Below are 18,677 nucleotides of genomic sequence, written 5' to 3'. Positions count from 1 at the left end.
AAGTAAATTATCTCCAGGTCACATACAGGATAAAAGAGCAGGAGTTGGGCAGCTAGGGGTCTTGGGGAAGGACATCCAGCCCACGAGTTGGGGGCAGCTGCCACTGGGTGACTTGCTTTGGCTGTGTTCAGTCCCTCTCAACATCCAGCCTCCAGGGGAGAGGACAGCTTGCTCACAGGGGCCACGTGCTCTTCAGGTGGCTGAGGATTAGGGTCCCAAGTTCTGTAGCCGCAAATGAAAGGTGTCTGTGAGGGGCTGGTGGAGGAAAATAGAAAGATCTATGGAAACAGAAAGGAGGGGCTGCACTGATTTCACCTGGAGTAGTGGGAAGAGTGGGAATTTGCCAAACAGGAGGGAAATTCTGGACCAATATACACCTCGAAAACTCAAAAAAAAAATAATCTTGGGGCCATGTGCAGTAATCCAGTTGGCTCTGAGCTAGTGATCAGAACCAGTTATGGGGAAAATCACATTCCCTGTGTCAGTGTGTCCCATGGATGGGTGTGGGCTGTAGACCTAAGCAGCTAGGGGGACATGGAGTTGACGTGTTCGTGGTCCGTGCTGCTCCCCTAACCTGGCCTGAGTCAGGCACTTCTGACTCCCTTGGCCACGGGCTGGCAGGATCAGAGCACCAGCTGAGGGAAAGGGTGTCGGGTGTCACTAAGGGTCCACAGAGGGGTCCTGAGACCATTCTGTCCTGTGGCCTCCTCATTTCTTCTTAGATTTAAAGTATTCTGAGGAAGGAGGGAGATTCTGTGAGCTCTACTTTCAAGTATAAAAACAGAGGTGGACCTTCCCTGGTGGTTCCGTGGTTAAGACTCCATGCTTCCAGTGCAAGGGACACAGGTTCTATCCCTGGTCAGGGAACTAAGATCCTATGTGCCTTGAGGCCAAAAAACAAAACAAACAAACAAACAAAACACAGAAACAGAGAAGTGTAGCAGAATTTTTCTGCTCCCATTGAGAACAGAAGACGGTCTGCAGACCCAGAACCTATCCAGGGTTCACTAGCCAAGTGCTTCCATGTTAAATCTCCAAAATCTATGCTGGTTTTGACTTAGGAACTTCTAGGAACACATACAGTAACTTTTATTTTTTATAAAGCCATGCTTAAATTTATAATTCATACTGATTTTTAAAGATGTTTTACTATGAAATAACTTCAAATTTACAGGAAAATTGCAAGAATAATACAAAAACCTCCCATATACCCTTTATCCCAAATTTACTTTTTTTTTCAAAATTACCTCAATTCACAATTTTTCACATACCATCACATTTATCATTTTTTCTCTCTTTCTCCATACACTCACAGACACATTAAAGAATTTCCTCATTTTGAGGAAATTACTGTATTTGTGTATACAAACTTAATGTTTCATACATATAAATATATGTAGTATGTAAGATATGTAGATATATATAGTATAACAGTACATGCCTATTTTTTCTTTTTCTTTTTTTTTTTTGCCACATATCATGGCATGCAGAACTTTCCCATTCAGGGATCGAACCCATGTCCCCTGCAGTGGAAGCACGGAGTCTTAACCACAGGACCACCAGGGAAGCCCCTGACACGTCTATTTTTGAACCATTTGAGAGCAGATTGTAGACACGCTCCTTTATCCTTAATACTGAGGTCTATATTTCTTAAGAATGAGGACATTATTTACCTAACCACATACACTTATCAAATTTGGAAAATTTAACGTTGACACTTTACATGATCTACCATCCTTTAAATGTCTCAAAAATATCTTTTGTAGCCTTTTTTCTTTTTCCTGGTACAAGATCACATCCTGCATTTAGTTGTCATATTCCTCTGGCCTCCTTTAATCTGGAACTGTTCCTCAACCTTTGTCTTTCATATTAACAATTTTTAATACTGCTGTTTATTTATTTTTAAAGACTACTCCTCCGTTTCCGTTTGTTGTTTCCTCACCAGTAGATTTAGGTTGCATAGTTTTGACTTAAGTGGTAGTGTGACCTTCTCAGTGTCGACACCTGAAGGCACGGGATTTCCATCTGTTCTGTATGGGTGATGTGCCTTTGATCACTTGGTGTTCTACGGTTTCTCCTCTTTATAAGCAGGATTTTCCACTTTGTAATTAGTAAGTAACTTGTGTGGAAAGTTGTCACACATTTTACCTAATTATCAGAACAAACTAAAGAAAAATTTACTGCATATGACTTGGCATACAAAAATAAACTCCTTATATTCTGCCTTGTGTCTGGAAATTCTTTTCCAACCCATGCTTGGACCCTGACATTTTGGTGGCCTGTACAGGGAAACCTCCTAGGGGGCTCTCTTCCCTCACCTCCTCTGCTCATTCCTTGGGACCCTCTGCAAACAGGCGAGTGTCTGTGGAAGCAATGGAGGAACTCTGGCCAGGGCCACACCCTGGTGTGTTCTGAAGGCTCCAAAGCTCACTTGGCCCCAGTAACTGCTGCCAAGAACAAGTGAGGGTCCCTCTGTCTTCCTTCTAACTGAGGACTGGGCCAGCTGACATTGTGTGGGCACAGGTCAGGCATTTAAAAGCCATTAGGGCGCCTGCTGCTTGAAGACCCCCATGAGAGGATAAGGGGGTCACAGAAGAGACCAGGCTGCTAGAGTGTCTGCCCACAGCAACACGACTTCAATGCACCAAGAGGCACATGCTGGTTTAAGCAAAACACTGAGCCCCTCTCCTGGCCACCATTGTCCCCCCTGGCAGGATTGCAAGACGGATTCCTCTGCTTTCTCTTTTCTGTCACTTTTGCTTTCTCCCTTTGGTCTGGATCAACGCAAAGAACAGTAGGTGTTGCTTCTGAGCCTTTTCACGCTTTGGAGACTCGCCAAACAGTGTTCCCGAGAATCTCTTTTCTGTCTTTCCCTGCCTGAGTTGCATGGTACCTTAAGTCACACAGTTTATGCCTTAGTCGTATGGTTTGAGCCTCAGCTGCACAGTTTGTGCCTCAGTTGTTTACTCAGGGGTCACCTCTCAGAGTCAGATGTGATTGTTGGGACAGTCAGCCCATTTTTGTGCCTTAGTCACATGGAGGGATCACTGGGACAAAAGAGATGCCTTTCTGTGGCCAGTGACTGTCGGTACCCCCACTCTATGGCATACAGGCTAAGGATGGGTTCTGATACGTCTCAGAAGCCTCCTTCAGACTCACCCCCTGGCTGTATTCTCAGGAACTGGAAAAAATTGACCCTGACAATCTCAAAAAGGATAGGTTCATTTGCTTTTGTAACATGGCTTGGCCCCAATATACACTGGGGGACCAAGAACAATGGCCTTTTAATGGCACACTAAGTTATAACACAGTTGTCCAGCTTGATCTCTTCTGTTGAAAGCAGGGAAGGACTCGGAGGTTCCTTATGTTCAGACTTTTATGGCCCTTAGTCAGAATCCAGATCTGAGGGACTCATGACACTTGCGTATTTCTGTTGCTGCCTTATCTCCCTGACCTCCTCTGTCTTCCTCTCCATCAGATCTCCAAGATGACCTTCTACTGTCCTTTACTCTCCTTTACTCTCTATGACCTTTGCTGTCCACCACCCCATCAACCCCCTGCCTGTTGGGGCAATATTTTATCAGCCAGTCTGCCTCCATTATTAGGGCCAATTTGAGCATTATTTGGTCTATATTTTAGCTATGAAACTATGACTACAAAAAGGAAAAATGATTTTTGACACTCATGGCCACAATATTCTTTAGATGCCGGAGAAAAATGGTTAAAATAAAACTTTTTTTTTGAAATTGCAAAACTAGCTCTTTTTGAATGTGCAATTGCGAAAGCTAGCTTGTCAAAATACTTTTTTTTTTTTCTTCAAAATTCTGACACTGAGAGAACAAAAATATGCCTAGGAGAAAGCTTGCAGTTAACTCTTACTATGTCCTTGGTAAACAAACACAACCCACTATGCCTAAGACTTTGGCATTGGGTTGCTTGGTAAAACTTCAAGTCAAGAAAAAAAAAAAAAAAGACGCAAGCAGGAAACTATGAGATCTCTGTCTGTCTGGAATATGCACGTCTTAGTTTGTGTCTTGGTCTTTGCATAATATTGTTGAGGTTAATTTATAAATGAGCTCTATTTAATTGGCGTAAAGAAAAGTAAACACTTACAAATCAAATAATTCTAAATACAAGAGGAATTAAGCAAAATAAATTTTAGTTTCACATTAACTGGGAAATATTCAATATTAAATTAATATCTGGTATTTATGTTTAAGTTTGTTAATAAAGACATATTTTTAGAGTCATCAACAGTAAGTATAATACTTTTATTGTGCCTAGGTGTAACATAAGCTAAATAAAATCTTGTTATATCTGTTACGAATTTGTCAGCAAGGAAAGTAACTTGATATGAAGAAACTTTTCAGGAAAGAAAATGTAAATGAGATAAGAACTTTTAGATAAACTCCATTAAGAATAATTATGCTTTAGGGATGTCTATCTAAACTAATCTCTCCAGATTCTGGTAACTTGAAATTCTAGAGTTGTGCTAAATTAAGTTAAATAATGGAAGCTTATTGAATAGTTAGGTTATTCCCAAATAAAATAAGATACTTAAACATTAATTAATGAACACTGGCTTCCTCTTATAGAGAAACTAAAGATAATTTGGACTATTAATGAATATGTTTGGCACCACATTCTCTAAAGAAAACAAATCTTTTTAGAAATTATCACTGGTATTTAAGTTCACCAATCTACAGAATGCTAATGTAAAGGACAGTTCATAATTACTTACTTCTTAGTTTTCATAAGAAATTAAGATTTTAAGAGCTGAATTCTAATTTAAACATGTAACTAAAGCTAATAGAAATAATAAAGGAAACATTTCAGTATATAGTAGGAAAGTAGAATGTATGTTTTCAGTAAAGACAGTATGAGGAATGGAATTACATTTTATTAAGGGAAAAGGAAGTAAGTCTGACTTACAGATGGCTATTTCTGAATGGGAAAATAAAGTGGTTACAGAAAGTGAGGGAAGGTTTATGGAAAGCAGACCCTGAGAAAAGAGTTTTATGCATGGTGAAGATTGACTAAGGTTAAAATAAATTTGATTGAGTAAATAAATTTTAAAAGTAAGCAGGTACAAAACTTTAAATTTGGCTTTTCCCTCTCTTAAGAGGACAAAATTTCTTAAAATGTTGAACTGCCTTAGACAACAGATTTCAAGTTTCTTTACCGTTTAAGTGATCTGTTCTGTATTTGCCTTTGAAATCTTTTATCGTTACTTTGGTTAAGTGAATAATTATTGTTTCACAGTGATCTGTGATCCTATCTGACTGAGTGTTCTAAACACTTTATGATTTTTTTTTCTGACAAAACTTCCTAAATCAAATTCTAATGAAGTCCTTTTGACCTCTAGTTAACTTTGGGATGCTTTTTCAAAGAACCCATGAAACATCCCAAAGAGATATAAACTAGGTTCATTTGGTATGCTGAGTTACATGGAAAGTATTGTCAAATGAGTAATAAATCTTCTTAGGTTATATTCTATGACAAATGTTACTAATATATATATTATGGAAATTATGGAGCTCCTAAAATTCTGATATGTCCTGATAAAATGTTACCAGTCATAATTCTAAAAGTGTTGTATGTCACAGCAGTAACCAAGTTACTTTGTCAGTTGCATTGCATTGTAATCAGAGTTTAAACATGCCTCCTTAAGTCTTTTGTCATTATAGACACTTAGTTTTATCCCGATGCCTTTGCAAAGAATGCTTCCTCTTCAAGAAGATTTGTAGAAAGGACTTTTGGATAAATACAAGTTTCTGACTTTCAGACCATAATGCTAAACTGGGTAAGAAATTGAAGTATTCTAATGAAAAACCTGATGGCTTCATAAAGCTATTGACAAAAAGAATTAGTTATATAGGACTGGGTGAACTGGTCAATATGGTTATAAATTTTATGGTTTCTATCTGAAAAGCTACTGGTTTAAATCTGTGTTTTGATTGTTGTTTCTTGCATTACCAAATGTGTGACTGAGCCTCCATTAAAAATACATAGTTTCATATGAGATCAATGATGATAATGGTGTAACTCTAGATATGGGAAGAAGCAACAAGAGGGAATATTTTCCTGGACCTTAAAAGACTATACAGGTAGTCCAGAGACTTTTGGCTACTCACAAGTCCTAGTCCAGTAACAGCACATTGAGTGGCCTGTCAACGAAATCTTCGCCAGACCTGGGAATGGGCATTCCTAGCAGCATAGGAGAAAATGTTCATAAAATGCTGCTCCCCCCGCCCCCAAACCATGGTCAAATTTATGGCCATGAAGGCGCCCTGCCGACTGGAAACTGGCACTTGCTGTCTGCCTCTGCAAAAATTTAAATCAGGAGCTACTGCAGCTGCTGACCTTCAACACCCTCTGAAAGGAGTTCAGGGTGGAAATTGGAAATAAGGCACTCTGTGCTCTGGGAAAAACTGGCAGAACAGGCCTTCAGATAGTTAGAGATTTTCAGGTAAGGATTTTTATGAGCCCCAATCCTTGCCTCTTCTCATACCTAGATAAACACTAAAATCATTAACAATGACAACTGCTTTGGTTTATATGTTAATACCACATCCAAAGGTGAAACCTTGGACAAAACTAGACAACTGGCTATCTGGCTCCAGGTCTCCACAAAGTGCCATGTCTAGATTGGGATTCAGCCCTATTGTCTTGAAAAAAAAATTGAGATCTATTTTGCTATTAAAGTTCAGGTTGTCACTCCTCCAACTACTTCTAACTGGGTCTGTTACACGTACATCAGTCATACTGTGCTAATAAAAAGGACATCAAAAATATATATGACACATCGAATGGCTCCATTCCTTTGGACAGGATAACTCAAGCACTGACTCTATCTCAACCAGGATCAAAAATTGTTACCAAATGTAACTTGGTTCTTACTTCTGCTTTGGCCCCTGTTGTTTGGACCTTGCATTATTAACATACTATCTAAGTTCATCTCTTGACAGGTTCAAAAGATTCAATTCCAGATGGTGTTACAACAAAGATACCAGCCAGTTGGCACATGGACTACATTGGAACAAGTCACCTTATCATTCCATAGACTTTCATCTCCCTCCATAAATACACCCTGACAGAGAGCGGGCATTGGGACCCAGGAACCCACGACACTCCTGTCCAGCCTAAAGAAGGCAGAGTGATCATCCCCTCTTTTCTCCAATGACCTGGGTCCCTATGGCCCAATATGGGGATAGGCAGATAGTTAGTCATGAGCCGGGTGTTAAAGAGGCCAAAGATTTGGCCCATGAATAAAAAGGGGGGGAATGTGGAGCCCTATACCAAAGTCACAGGACAAAATTATGGAGTTAACCCAACCCCCACAGCGACCTAATTCTGGAGTTAACTTGACCCCCATAGCAACCTTTGACTCATGACTTGGGCTAGCTGATGAACCAACCCCATACTAGGGAAGGTATTCACCATATAAGACCCTAGACCATCACCTAACAATACCTTTTGCCTGATGACACACTGACCAATTGATTAACACCATTTTCTTAGCAGAAATTTTCTTTGTTTTGGGGTTATAAAAGTTGGCTGTGAGCCCACCAGAGGGTTGGCTCTCTCTGGCTACCAGGACATTGGCCTGCTGTCTTTACAGCATCCCTTCTCTCTAATAAACTCCATCTTCCTTACATTCTGCCTTGGGTCTGGAAATTCTTTTCCAACCCATGCTTGGATCCTGATAAGAAGCATAGGAAACAAAACTGGGTTTGTGAACTGGTATCTGAAGTGTGTGTGTGTCTCTTGGGGTGGGGGTGGGGGGGAGGAGCAGTCTTGTACGACTGAGCCTTAACCTTTGGGATCTGATGGTATCTCCAGGTAGATAGTGTCAGAACTGAGTTGAATTGCAGAATACCCAGCTGGTGTCAGAGAATTGCTTGGTGGTGTTGGTAAGGGGAGGCCCTCCACCGTCCCCCCTCCTCAGGAATTTATGATCAGGAACAGAAGACAGATCCTTTATTACTTTATTCTAACAACTGCAAAACCTTTTGTTTTCCTTTGACATATTTTGTCTGTTAGTTTCCCATTGTTCCACACAATTAAAGGAAGACTAATAGGAAAAAACAAACAAACAAACAAAAATGAAAAACATCCTTCGGCTCTGAAATTAAGAAGTTATAGAGATGATGAAGAATTAATTTGTCCATGGACTTAAAACACAAAGTTCAAACAGTCTAACAGGCAACTTGAGGATCCTTCTGATCTATGGAAACTAATTTGAGAAACACTGCTCTTAAAAGCTATTTTCTTTCACAGCTTATTCTCTTCATCCATTCACATCCTTTGGTAAACTTTAAAAGAAAGATTCCATAGTAATAGGTGACAAAAATCTTAAGCAGAACTCAATTTTTCACCTATGAAAAAAGTGACAAAATGTTTCAGTAAGAATAGTAACAATATGATTAGGTAAATTCAGACTTTGCTTTTTTAAACAATAATAAATGTACTAAGTTACTCTGCCTTATTTCCAGTATATTTTAAATTGTTGTCTTGAATTTATTTCTACTCCTTCATTCAACACTTTGTGAACAGTAATCCATTTTCTTCTTGAATCCAGTGTTGCTTTTGAGATTGCTATTGTCAGTCTATTCTTCTTGCTTTGTATATATGATTGACACCTTCTCCCTAAAAGTTTTTAGAACTTTCCTTGGTTTTGATATTCTTAAATTGCACTATAATCTCTCTGGTTATGTTTTTCTTAACCATATTACTCTGCACTCTATGAGCCCTTTCAATCTGAAGTCTTTTTTCATCTTTTCTTAAAACTGGGAAATTCACAGCCATTATATTTGTATATGTATTTCCCCTCCTATTTATTTCTCCTCTCCCTTTGGGACTCTTCTTGTGTTGAATGATGTCACTTCTCCCTTTAGCCTCCAGGACTTTTTACTTCATATTTTCCACCTCTGTATCCCTAATTGATGGTTTCTGGGACTGTTACTGCACACTGTCTTCTAGCTCATTGATTTGTAATTCATTAGTATCCACAATGCTTTCAGTTTACCTATCAAATATTTCAATTATTTAGTTGTCAGTAATATTGCTATTTGACTCCTCAAGACTGCAGTTACTAATATCCTTTAATCTCTTATGATATTCATAACAGTTATAATTCCAAAAAAAATCAATCAAATGTAAAAAAGAAAAGTTTTTAAAGTATTTGGTGAACTACAATGTCAATTTATGATAAAAATTTAGCAAATTAGAAATGAAAAGAGTACATACATCCTCAAAATGGCAAAGAGTATCTAGAACATCAACAAAACTACAGTGAACTAGACTGGTTATTACATCCCAAAGTCAGTTTGTATATCAAGTTATCTTAATTTTTATAAGCCACTGCTACACCGTGAATTACTATAGATTCTTAATAAATCATGATCTGCTAGAGTCCATTAAAGTGTCTTTGCTATTCTTGGCCCTTTTCTCATCCAAATTATTTTAGAGTCAAGTTAAGTCCTTTGAATGTGGTATTTTTATTGGAATTAGACTGACCCTACAATCAATTTGACGATGTCCTAACCATATCGAGTCCTCAGCATGAACATAGTATATTTGTCCATTTATGTCTCGCAAAGTTTCATAATTTTGCATATTAGCGCTTTGTATACCCTTTATTAGGCTTATTCCTAGGTAGGTGACATTTGATAATACTCTTTCTTTTTGAATAGGTTTTCTAGTTATTTGTTTCTGGTGTAGGCAATACACTTTGGATATTAATCTTATACTCAGACATATAGATAATTACATCGGTTGCAAACAGTTTTATTTCTCTCTTCCCTTAAACTAACTTGCCTTAAACTGCTCTTAATTGCACTGGCTGTCTTCTATACATTGTTCAATATAATTGGAGATAACAGAATATTTTACAGAGAATTTTCCAATGTTTCCTCATAAGAATTATACTAATTTTTAATAGATACCTTTACAAGGTTAACAAAGTTTCCTCCTACTCCTAATTACTAAGAGTGATAACACCAGTGAGTGGTGGGTTTACTAAGAGCTTGTATTATAAAATAGTGGTGAATTTTAGCACTTTTTTTCTGCATCCATTGAGAGGATCATTTTTTTCTCCTTTACACTGTTAATGTGGTGAATTAGATTAACAGATTTTCTAATATTAAACTATCCTTGCATTTGAAGATAGTATATCATCCTTTTAAGAAACACAATTGGGTGCTTCCCTGGTGGTCCAGTGGTTAAGAATCTGCCTTCCAATGCAGGTGATGTGGGTTTGATCCCTGGTCAGGAAACTAAGATCCCACAGGCGGTGGGGCAACTAAGCCTGTGGGCCACAACTAGAAAGAAGCCCATGCACTGCAAGGAAGAGCCCACATGCTGCAACTAAGAACTGATACAGGCAAAAACAAATAATAAATAAAAACCCCTCATCAAATCCTCCAGGGTTGGGACACATAGTAAATAACTCAATAAATAAATAACACAATTGGGTTCAGTTGGCCAGCATTTTAATTTAGGATTTTTACATGTATCTGAGTGAAAGGGACATGTATTTTCCTTTCTCGTGCTGGTTTTTTTTTTTTTTTATCAACATTATTCTTGCCTCATAGAATGAACTCTTCTGCTCTGGAAAAGTTTACTTAAGAAATATCTGGTTTTTGAATCAACATTTTCTTGCCTAATAGAATAAATTCTTCTGCTCTAGAGGAGTTTATAATTAAAAAATAAACTCTTGGTAAAACTTTTCTGTAAAGCCATTTGGGTCTAGAGTTTTATTTTTACTAATTTGACATATTCATATACCACACATACAGCTCACCCTTTTTAAGCATACAGTTCAGTGCTTCTTCCTAGTCACAAAGTTAAGCTGCCACTACCATAGAGTTGGACTTTTAATTACTGCTTTAATTCATAAAGGACTCTTCAGTCTTTCTGTGGCTTCTCGAGCCAGGACAGGAAGACAGGCAAGTGGAGGCAGATGAAGGAAAGACAGACCAAGTTTTCTGCTTGGTCTCTGCTAGTTATCAGAGAACAATGAGGAATCATAAGTGTAGTAATGACACGGTGCTAAATATTTTAAAATTTTTTCTTGAGATTGTATACTGTGTACTGAGATATACACAAAAGTGTTATCTCAAAGTGACATGACATTATATATTTGGGATCTCTTTAAAAATATTTTAGGAAAAAGGGGGCATAAGATGAAACACGATGGGCCAAATGTTAAAGGCTGAAGCTGAGCGACTGGTACATGGGAGTTGATTATATTACTATGTTACTTTCCTGTGTTTGCGATTTTCCACAATGGTCTCTAAAAATACACCTCTTGGTAAGCTTTTCTTTCCCAGGTTCTGCCAGAAAATCAGTGATTTCCTTATCCATCTCCCTTAACGGGTTATTCACATCTTTTTTTTTTTTTTCTGGCCGCGCCCTGTGGCCTCTTAGTTCTCCCAGGGATCCAATGGCGGTGAAAACGCCCAGCCCTAACCACTGCACTGCCGGGTAACTGCCTACACGTACCTGTATTTTAAGCAAGGATTCAATGCTAAGAAGCCAAAGGAGTTTTTACAAACCACTTTTAATCCCACTGTCCTCCACTGAACATTATTATTTTAGTAACCTTTTCATTCCCCCACGTGCGCGCGCACACGCACATCTGCAGAGCTGTTGCGGTGAGCGAACGGCGTGGGACAGTCTTCCCCTAACACGGGTCTCGGGACCTCGGCCCCGCACCGCCGTCTATGCAGCGCTCCGTGGCGAGGTTCCAGGACGACCCACGCCGCCTCCCGGCGCGCATCGCCGCGGTGTGACTTTCCGACGTCCTCACGTCTGGGCACAACTCCGGTTTTTTCCGTGTCCTTACTCTCACAAACCCGACTTCGGCAGCGGCGGTAACACCCCTCCCCTCACGCTTCCCAAGCCAGGATTTCCCTCCGTCTAGGGCCGGGGGCTGCCTTTCCTCACCACCCACAGCCTTCAGACGCTCAGCTGGGGGCCCTTGGAGGCTGCGCCTGCGCACAGGCGGGCGCTCGACGGGCAACCGCCACTCACCCCCTGGCCTCTCCAAACCCCGCGATACCTTACCCCTCCCGCAGGTTCGTTGCCCCAACGGCTCCGCGGACCTGGAACCTTCCAAACCCCTGCGCACGCGCTTTAGGCCCTTAACGTCCCGGCTCCGCCCTTCCCTGGCCACGCCCCTTCTCGCCCGGGAGCTCTCCGCCCTCACGCCACGCCAATCATCCACTTCTTTCCTGGGTCTACCTCGCAACAGGCCTCTGATTGGCTGACCTTGGTGAGAACGCCGCGGAGGAGCGGTGACGATAGGCTGGGAGCCGATCCCAGAGTGCGCGGAAGGTGATTGGTCGACGCTGTCGCCCAATCAGCGGCGGGCTGTCGGATTCAAACCGGGCTCGTTCGGCTTGTGGTCGGTTGGTCTCAGTCGAGTCGTTGCTTTCAGCCGACGTGGACGCGTTGTCCGTCAGCACCCGCTCTTCGTGCCCGGTCGCTCCAGCCTCTTTGCTGCCCACCGCCCGCCCGCAGGATGGCCCATAAGCAGATCTACTACTCGGACAAGTACTTCGATGAGCACTACGAGTACCGGTGAGCGGACGGCCTACCTCAGCCGCGGCTCCGGGCGGGCCTGAGCTGGAACTCGGGCCGGGGAAGGTTCCGGGCGCCAGGGGCCGTGACCGGGAGTCGGGGTGGAAGTGCGTCGGGCTGCGGTTTGGGCCGGAGGTGGGGCCAGGGTCCAACCCCGGAGCTGGCCAAGAGTCGTGGCTGTGTCGGGGGTCGGGCCGCCAGGGCGGGAGCGCGCGCCTGTTGTCGCCGGCTTCCGCCCTTTGTTCGTGTCTGTGAGGAGGACGAGGCTGGGGCGGGGATGGGGCGGCTTCGGGTGCAGAGTTGCCGCCTGAGAGGGAAGGGGCCGAGGGTCGAGGCGGACCCGGCGTAGCCGAAGGCCAACGCTGAGAGCCCGAATCCCGCAGCCGCACAGCGGTCCCCGAGCACTTCGGCCTCGTCGGCTTTCAGGCCAATGCCGCCCTCCCAGCCTCAGCGGGCGAAGGGCGGTCGGAAGGGCGATTGTGTCGCGTAACGTCTCCGGAGACACGCTTCTCTGTTTCTCGCCTTTAAGGTTAATGGCACTAAAAGGTAGCTTCCGGGGGAGTCACCCCCAAAATGAGCTTCGTTGGGGTTTGAAGCGTGTATTGGGTAGGGCGACTTTGGCAGGCGCTGGTGCGTGTTAACTCTCTGGGGTTATTATTCAAGGGGCTTCCTTTTGAGACTAAATTGAGAACTTGAATGGATTTGGGGCTTGTTTCCTGCTACTGTATATCGGCCACATAATTTTTGGCTTTGAGGGATGTTTGGCTTCTGCATCTATGTGATGCGCTAGAGCGTAATTGGTAAATGTGTAAAGTTAGCAAATTGGGTTGTGGGAGGGAAAAACGAACAGCTGCAATTCTGGGGGTAATTCATTCGCTTTAATGCGTGCTGGAGACTTAACTGGGTGTGGCTTCAGAGACCAGAGCCACCCAGTTCTCCTGGGTGGTGACTAGGACGCTGCATTCTGGGAAACTACCAACTTGGGGGGGGGGGGGGCGAATTTTATTTTCTGCCTGCTATCCTTTTACGATAGATTTCCAAGAATGCTATTTGAGGTAGAAAGGATATAACAGTGGGTGGCCTCTTTTTTTCCTCCCCTTAGTATCTTCTAAATCTGTATTCTCTGAGGATTTCTCTGGGCAGCTTTGCAGATTAGTAATACCTGCATTCCTAGCTGGAACAGTCCCTTGTTTTCCTGACTATACTTAAGTTTGAAGTCGATTGTCTTATTTTTATATGGTAACTACACACTACACAGTTCTAATCCTGTAGTAGGTTGGCATATAATGTTCAGTTACCTGTTTTCGACCAAGAGTCCAGCTGGGGATATCCAATAATGGACAGACTATAAACTACAGTCTTTCTGAAATCTGGGAAAATATTGTGAAACATGTCTGGCTCCAAGTAGTACTTTTCAGGACTTTTCATGGCAGTATTTCCATATTCTGGTTTCAGCATACTAGCATAATCATTGGTAAGCAATAAGCAAACTATGCTATCGGGACTTTAGCCTAATTTACTAAGTGGTTAGTGTGTAGTAATGAATGGAAGAAAATCTTGTCATATCTGAAATGATATAGTCCAGTTTTAATTAATATCTAATCCAATATTAATTAGAGCTGGTCTTTCTTGACCAAACCACTTGCCTTTATGAAACAGGGCAGTAATCTCCAGAGAAGGGAAATTTAATTGTATCTTGCAGTAGCGGCTTTGTTGTTTGTACTGTTATGGCCTTCTTTACCTCCTCTTCACCCGCCATGACAAGCCCTTGGTACTGAAATAAATGTCAGATTTTTTTTTTTTTAATGTCAGATTTTTGGAAACAATTCTTCTCCTTACATGTAGTTAGAAGTATATAGAGAGTTATATCCATAGGGAGAAAAATCAGATAGACTTCCCATCTGAGTTTGAAGTTACTTATAAATTTTTACCTTGTAATCAAACCTTGAAGGTTAGCCTGTTTCCATGGTTTAGGGAGAAGGTAGGGTATGTGACATATCTAAACATATTGGTACATTTTGTAGGGCATGCATAATATGAGCACAAAAGCTAGTTCACATTTTACGTATCTCTTGCGACTAATCAACAATTACATAGAAGATAGAAATAAGGTTAACAGGCTATTTGCAGACCCTTAAAAGTAGATGTTAAAGCAGTATTTGAGGAGTCAGTGAGGTAGCTGGTAAGTATTGCTAGGAATCACCATGTAGTTCTCTGCAGTTGGTAAAATTTTTACTAACTATGATAGCGTAGTTTGACTTGGTGGTCTGGTGGCCATCAAGCAACATAATACAATTGTTCCAAGGCTTGATTTTGTTCAGCAGGTTGTAGGAAACTGGTACTCAACCAACCACTCACAGACTAGAACTTAAGATGATGACAGTTTAGTGCTTATTATGGGTTATGGGTTCAGTTCTCCTGTGTGCCAGTTTTCCTGCGACCACCTTTCTCAAATTCACGGGCAGATATCCAATACTGGTCAGAAAAATTGGTTGGTGGTAATGGATGACTGTATAAAAGTACTGCCGATGAAAGTGATAAATGTTAGGCTGGGAATTTTTATTTTTTATAAAGATCCTTTTAATTGTAATTAAGTCGGTGGGGGTACGTATCTGTATTTTAAGTATTTTTCAAAGCTCCAATTGTACTTATTCTTGATGGTGTGACATTGAAGAATATTGCATGCCTTCCTAAAAAATTGATTAAAGTTTTGGATACAGGCCAGTAAATTATTAGAAAACTGAAGGTCTGTGTTTTAGGTAGCAGGTACATGTATATGTGCATTTAGTGTTTGTTTTTTGCTTTTAATTTCGAACAAAGCAACTTCTGGAGTACATTCAAGGACTTGTGTCTACTACAAATCTATAATGTTAGAGTAATGGGAAACCCGAATTAACTGTAACAAGTTAGATTACCTCCCCTCCCCCAGGCTACCTGGGGCTAGTAAGACAGTTCTTATGATCAAGGACTATTCTCAATTTATAATCACTTCTGTGGTCTTAGATGGCTTCTCTAGCACCCTGATCACATCAGTCTGCTTCATAACCAACAGGAAGGAGAAAAAAAGAGTTGGGCATGCTTTTTTCTTTTAAGGATACTTTCCATAAGTTGTATGATTTCTGCTTATACCCTGTTGGGCATGATTTAGTCACATGTGACCAGAGGTGGTAGCTGCAGTGGAGGCTGGGGTGTTTTGGATAACCATATGTCCCACTTAGTGTTTGAGGTTCTGTTCCTGAAGAAGACTGAGACAATGAGTAAACAGTCTCTACTAGAGAAAAAAGTTAATCATAAATAAAATGCCATCTACTTTTGGACTGCATATTTGAACACAGGCCATCAAAATCAGTATTAAAGGTAGTAGAGAGTAGTCCTTAAGATTGATGCCAATGGTAATGTAACAGGGTTGCTTTAAAGAACTTTAAGGACAAAGAACTCAAATTTTAAGTATCCTAAAGATGCATGTGTAAAGTGACCATAATTGTAGGAAAGGCATAGTCACTTAGAGCACTAATATTTGGCTATATTTTTTTAACAGGCATGTCATGTTGCCCAGAGAACTTTCCAAACAAGTACCCAAAACCCATCTGATGTCTGAAGAGGAGTGGAGGAGACTTGGTGTCCAACAGAGTCTAGGCTGGGTTCATTACATGATTCATGAGCCAGGTAAGTTTTGCTATTTAGGGAAGCATTAATTGAATTAAAATAGTAGTGGTTATTGAAAATTTCTTAGTAATATTGATGTTTCAATGATATCCCAACATAACTCTGATAAGCTTGACTGTTTTTGAATGACTGATTCCTCTCTAGAGAGGTTTCCAATTTTATAGTAAATAAAATACCACAGTGAAAATAATGCATTCTTTTTATCTATGAATTTTTTTAAAAAATAGGCTATTCTGTTTTATTTGAGAATGTGTGTCATTGCTAGTAGTATCTTGAAGTATTTTGCCATAAATATATTTAGAATTCTGGAGTCTCTTTGAAAACTAAGAACTTAATTTAAGACAACTTAAATGTCCTGAAGTTCTTTGTATAGAAATTGATGCAATTTGAAGTGATTTCTTTTTTCCTTTAGACAATTAGTATCTACCACATTAAGATTAAATGAGATAACATAGGCAGTGAACTCAAACGTGCTGCCTATGCTATTCTTGAGTACTTAATGCTATTACATGGTGTTTACCAGAGAAGTTTTCAGATTACTATTAGTAAATTAGACTAAGAAACTCGTGGCATTAAATTGTGTTTTTGGATTATCAATAAACCTAACTTAAAGGACTGATACTGCTTTGAATAAAATGTGAAGCTGAATTAGGTGAAACTAAAGCTATCTTGCTTTCCACTTTTGTTAAAATCAGCAGCAGCAAAAACTCTTTTAAGACTCATAACTTTCCTGGCATTGGAGCATGTAATTATATTAAAAAGGTGTTTCTCCAGATAATACAAAGCAACTGAGGACCTTACCTGTAGGTTCCTAGTCAGACCTTCACCTACTAAAACAGAATCTACCAGAATGGGTCCCTTGGGACCTTCATTTTTTGAATGAGGTGTTAAGTGTCTTTTCCCCACAAGAGATATAACCTTTTTATTTTTCACTGGAATTGAGGTTCTAAAGATAGAAACCATTCTTCTCAAATAACTTCTTTACTTAACATGCCTTTTCTCCAGGGTGTGAAAAACAGGTGAAATTCTCATTATTAGGTTGTTTTCTTCTGCTTACTATTGACAGTGACTTGAAGCAAAATTTCAAATACCGCAATAAGTAATATTAATTGACCATAGATTTATTTTACTTTATTTTGGTTCAATTGAGAATTCTTTGAATTTTTGTTGAATGAATGAAAATTATATTAAAATGATATAAAACATTTTCTTTCCACAGAACCACACATTCTTCTCTTTAGACGACCTCTTCCAAAAGATCAACAAAAATGAAGTATATCTGGGGATCATCAATTAAATCTTTTTCAAATTTAATGTATATGTGTATATAAGGTAGTATTCAGTGAATACTTGAAAAATGTACAAATTGTTCATCCATACCTGTGCATGAGCTGTATTCTTCACAGCAACAGAGCTCAGTTAAATGCAACTGCAAGTAGGTTACTGTAAGGTGTTTAAAATTTCTTCTAATCAGTTTTTCTCTTAATATAAGTGCCTGTTTTTGACTTGTTACTTTTGTTAAATAAAGTTTGTATGTTGCATTTATCACTGTGTGAAGTTACTGAGGTTTTCCTTAAGGTTTATTTGGATGTTGGACGATTTATGATTTTAGTCCTGAGAAAATAACACTATATAGAAAATAAAATGTTAAATGGGTTTAAACACATTAGCTTGGTGTGATTGAGGGTATCATTTAAATTCACTTATGAAGACACTAAGAACCAGGGATAAGTTTAATAGAGCCAAGGTAGATTTTATAGCTGTCCTTAATTTAGTTCCTAGAGCATTTTCTAGAATCTCCAATAGAACAGAAAGAAACCCAAGTTAATACTCTCTGGGCTACTTCCAGTTATGTAAGTACTGCCACACCTAGTTACCTCGGGAGAAACCACTTAACCCCATTTCCCTTTCTCATGTGCCAAATGGGGATACAGTTTTCTATAAAATATCACATTTTAAAAACTTCGAAAGCACTTGTAAAAAGCATTTTGTGCATTTTGTGTCTGTTAAATTGCTTTTCTAGCTGCTAGGGAAAATATTTTAGAGTTAATGCAAACACAGGCTTTTTAATCGTCATTGCTTTATGCTGGAGAAACCTTTTAAATGAGCTGCCAGTAAGCATAAAACCCCAGTGTGGTGGTCCTTTGTATGCCCCTCTCTTTAGAAAAGGGTGGTGCCTTTACACATAATCAGCACAATAAATACCGAAGGTGGTGATGGACAGGAGCCTAGAAATTCCAGTCCCCAGGAACCCATTGGCTAGAGGTCCAGGGTTAGGCCAACAGAAAGATGTCAGGATCGTTAATTAAACTTTATTGTATTTAGCATAGACCAGCGCGTTGCATAATGCTCAGTCTCCAGCCCAAGGCCTCTCCCCACTCAGGAGGTTTGTGTGTGTCCAAGTATGTTCAATGAAAGGGCACCAG

At 40.2% G+C, this 18,677-nt stretch overlaps 1 protein-coding gene across 1 annotated transcript; it reads left to right on the top strand.

The window, feature by feature from the left end:
- Positions 1–12,418: 12,418 nt before the first annotated feature.
- CKS2 (CDC28 protein kinase regulatory subunit 2) lies at positions 12,419–17,796 on the top strand. Its single transcript, XM_057723720.1, has 3 exons — positions 12,419–12,585; positions 16,124–16,251; positions 17,471–17,796. The coding sequence occupies exons 1-3, from the start codon at positions 12,527–12,529 to the stop codon at positions 17,521–17,523; spliced, it is 240 nt and encodes a 79-aa protein (XP_057579703.1). The 5' UTR covers positions 12,419–12,526; the 3' UTR covers positions 17,524–17,796.
- The last annotated feature ends 881 nt before the right edge of the window (positions 17,797–18,677 follow it).

This window comes from Hippopotamus amphibius, chromosome 2, assembly GCF_030028045.1.
Source record: "Hippopotamus amphibius kiboko isolate mHipAmp2 chromosome 2, mHipAmp2.hap2, whole genome shotgun sequence".
Taxonomy (NCBI): domain Eukaryota; kingdom Metazoa; phylum Chordata; class Mammalia; order Artiodactyla; family Hippopotamidae; genus Hippopotamus; species Hippopotamus amphibius.
The sequence above is the reverse complement of the archived record's forward strand: the minus strand, read 5'-3'. Positions and strand labels throughout refer to the sequence as shown.